Source organism: Botrytis fragariae (assembly GCF_013461495.1).
Source record: "Botrytis fragariae strain BVB16 chromosome Unknown tig00000255, whole genome shotgun sequence".
Lineage (NCBI taxonomy): Eukaryota > Fungi > Ascomycota > Leotiomycetes > Helotiales > Sclerotiniaceae > Botrytis > Botrytis fragariae.
Window position 1 is genome coordinate 723313 of NW_023501004.1, and position 3098 is coordinate 726410.

At 45.8% G+C, this 3098-nt stretch overlaps 1 protein-coding gene across 1 annotated transcript; it reads left to right on the top strand.

Moving 5' to 3' along the window:
- Positions 1–879, top strand: Bfra_011999 (uncharacterized protein; the record flags this gene model as incomplete). The annotated part of the gene is made up of 1 exon (XM_037342321.1): positions 1–879. The coding sequence occupies one exon, from the start codon at positions 1–3 to the stop codon at positions 877–879; it is 879 nt and encodes a 292-aa protein (XP_037187979.1).
- Positions 880–3098: the final 2219 nt, after the last annotated feature.

A 3098-nucleotide genomic window follows, 5' to 3' on the forward strand; every position in this document is an offset into this window, starting at 1 on the left:
ATGGTTGAAATTCGACTCTTGGGGGAGGATGTTGCCGCTGCCGACAATCAGTGGCCGCATCTACCGGTCCCTCGCAACTTCATAGTCTCTTTCAAGGAGACGAGGATGGGAGAGATGCTTGACTTCCCTCCCGCAACATATCTCCTCGTGCCGACGGGCACAGGAAGATATTACAGACCAATGGAGGTCCTTGGGGCTTTCCCATTGGTGTGGAACCACCAAACCCGGGAGTTCCTCATGCAAGAGAATCTCTCCCATCTTTACGGGTCTCCTTTGGCTAATTGCCTTACGGTGTCAACTCAGCTAGATCCAGGGTTTGAGAGGCGCGAGGCTGCTGCTCGCGAGGCTGCTGAACGCCGGGCTGCTTCTCGTCAGGCAACTAATCGCCGGGCTCTCGAAAGGGCTAATGCTCGTCGGGCTCAGGAACAGGCTGCTGCTGAGAAGGCTGCTGCTGACAATGCTGCTGCTGAACAGCCTGTTGCCGCCGCTCCTCTCCTCTCTGGCCCTCTCGTCGCCTCTGCCCCTCCTGCCCCTCTCCTCCCTGGCCCTCTCGTCGCCTCTGCCCCTCCTGCCCCTCTTCCTCCTGACCCTCTTCCTCCTGCCCCTCTCCTTCCTGCTCCTCTCGCTCCTGCTCCTCCCGCCCCTGTTCCTCTCGCCCCTGCCCCTCTCCTTCCTGCTCCTGTCGCCGCTGCTCTTGGTGTCCCCGCTGTTGTCGCTCCCGCGGGTGGTGCACCTGACAACCACCATCAAGCTGGCAATGGTGAGCCTGTCGAGGGCAGTGGGGCGTGGTGGAGACTATGGGTGCCTGATGAAATCGTTGATAGATGGGAGCAGGAGGAGGCAGAGAAGAAAAATATCCCAATCGTAGTCCTAGAATGAAAATCTCTTAATATCTGAGTCTTATTCAGACATTGAAAGATTCACTCGTTGGGATCGCAATTGGGTGGCAGACAGTACTATCTCTCACACTACCAGCCATTGATAGATAGACTGCTGGTAGTTAAGTGTTGTGATGAAGTTGCTGGAGTTTGGCGTTAGATGGCAGACAGCCCCGTCTTTTACACTACTAGCCATTGATATATAGACTGCTGGTAGGTATTGTGACAGCGTTGTTGGAGTTTGCCGTTAGCGTTTTTGGTGTTAATCGCATTGTTATTGGGTGGTAGATAGCTGCCCCGTCTCTCACACTACTAGCCATTGATAGATAGACTGCTGGTATTTGTGATGATGGCGTTGTTGAAGCTCGGCGTTGGCGTTGGCGTCAGCGATTTTGATGTTGTTCACATTGTTGTTTTGTTTCTGTTTTTTCTGCTTTGTCAATCAGTATGTTGAATTTGTTTCAGAAATATCCTTTTTAATGCAATCTTGTTGTTTTCGCAAACCAAACCCAAAATCCAAAATCCTCACTTGAGGTAAAAAAAAGAAAGAAAAAAAAGATTCATAGCGATTTGTACTTTATTAATGTATCAATTGTATTACCTGTATTTAGATAGCCGTTCACACCAAATTGAAACCAAATTGAATTCAAAGCCTCAGTAATATAGTGACGTGAATATCTTGCTTTCTTCGGTGATACCACCTGCTTGCTATATGAAATGAATTGAACCACGTAACCATAAACTGAGCAACCTTCCTTCATCAGACGACAGTGAGCTGACCTCTTATTACCATGGTTGAGAAGTTGGGCTCTGTGAATTGACAAAGTAGCAACGGTCTCATTAATGAATGAGACGTGGATGGAAGTAACGATGGGTGAAAGCGGACAGCGGAAAGCACATTTGGCATTAAGATACCATCACTTTCAAAACAATTCATCTGAAATTCCAATATAAATCCATGTACAACATCCTTATCAGAGTTGTGAGTGGGTGATGTTGGTAAGTTGATTGACCGCCCGAACAAAAATTGTAACTATTGATACTTGCCCACCTAGGTACATACTAAGACAATGTACTACGAGAAGCTTCCCGTCATAAGATATTGTCAAATATCTTCCAGAAGCTTTTCAAAAATCTATTAAGCAGCTAAACATGATACGAGACCTCCATTGTAATACAGTTGTTCTAAATTTTCACAATTTATTAATTGATTAGGCGAACCAATTCTCAGAATAACTTCAATGGCTATTTGTCTGCCATGCATCCTTTTCCACTTGACTCGCGCACGCCATTTTATCCCTTTTAATCCATGAGATTGGTCGAGGTAAAGATAGGAACTCAAGTTCTTGTCTGAGTCCCGGATTAACAGGGCCTTCTTATCTTTCTTTTCCACAATCGAAGTACCGCGTCGAGGAAGGAACCACTCGCGGTTATTTCATTTCTGGCACAAGGCATTGCATAGCCTATCGAAACCTTCTTCTTTGTATTTGAAAGCATAGAATGCATACCCAAAAGGTTCTTTTCGGGTCGTTCTTCGCGCATAAGATATAACAAGATACATTGTCTCGAATCACCACTGACATAACTCTAGAGTCTGTTGTCACTCAGCCCGTCCTATCTACACTCTCAAGATCAGAAAGAAGTTTCAAGGCATAAACTTTCTCAACTTTACCACAACATCAAACCGCGCTCACTTTAATCAAGATAAAGTAAGTCTATGTCTATTTTGGAGATTCGAAGTACATGCGCTGACATTAGCAGATCTACATTTGTACCACCAGTTGATTCAAGAGAGATGGCTTCAAACGCAGACCTTCCGGTCCTCAATTCGACACACTCTGCAAGGCAAGTCATATTCGAACTATCACAACCGCGATTTCGTCTTGTCAATCTCTTGCACCCTTCTAGGTAGCTCATGTATTCCGTGGTAAGCGTTTGAGGGAAAGGGGGGCCATGCTGAATTCAATAAAGCAATATCTGCGTTGCTTCAGTCTCTTTATATCCTCTTCTAGAATTCATACCCAATCTTCCATCTAAAAACGGAAAGAGATCCATGTACTAAACTTGCGCAGTGCCAGTCGGGGATCTGATCACTCGATTATCATCAAAGACGACACTCCCATCTCAAGCGACGACAAGGGTAATAATCACGATCAGCCTATCACAAACATCATATCATCAGAATATCATGTCATTAACAACATCTCTTCACTCGAGAAC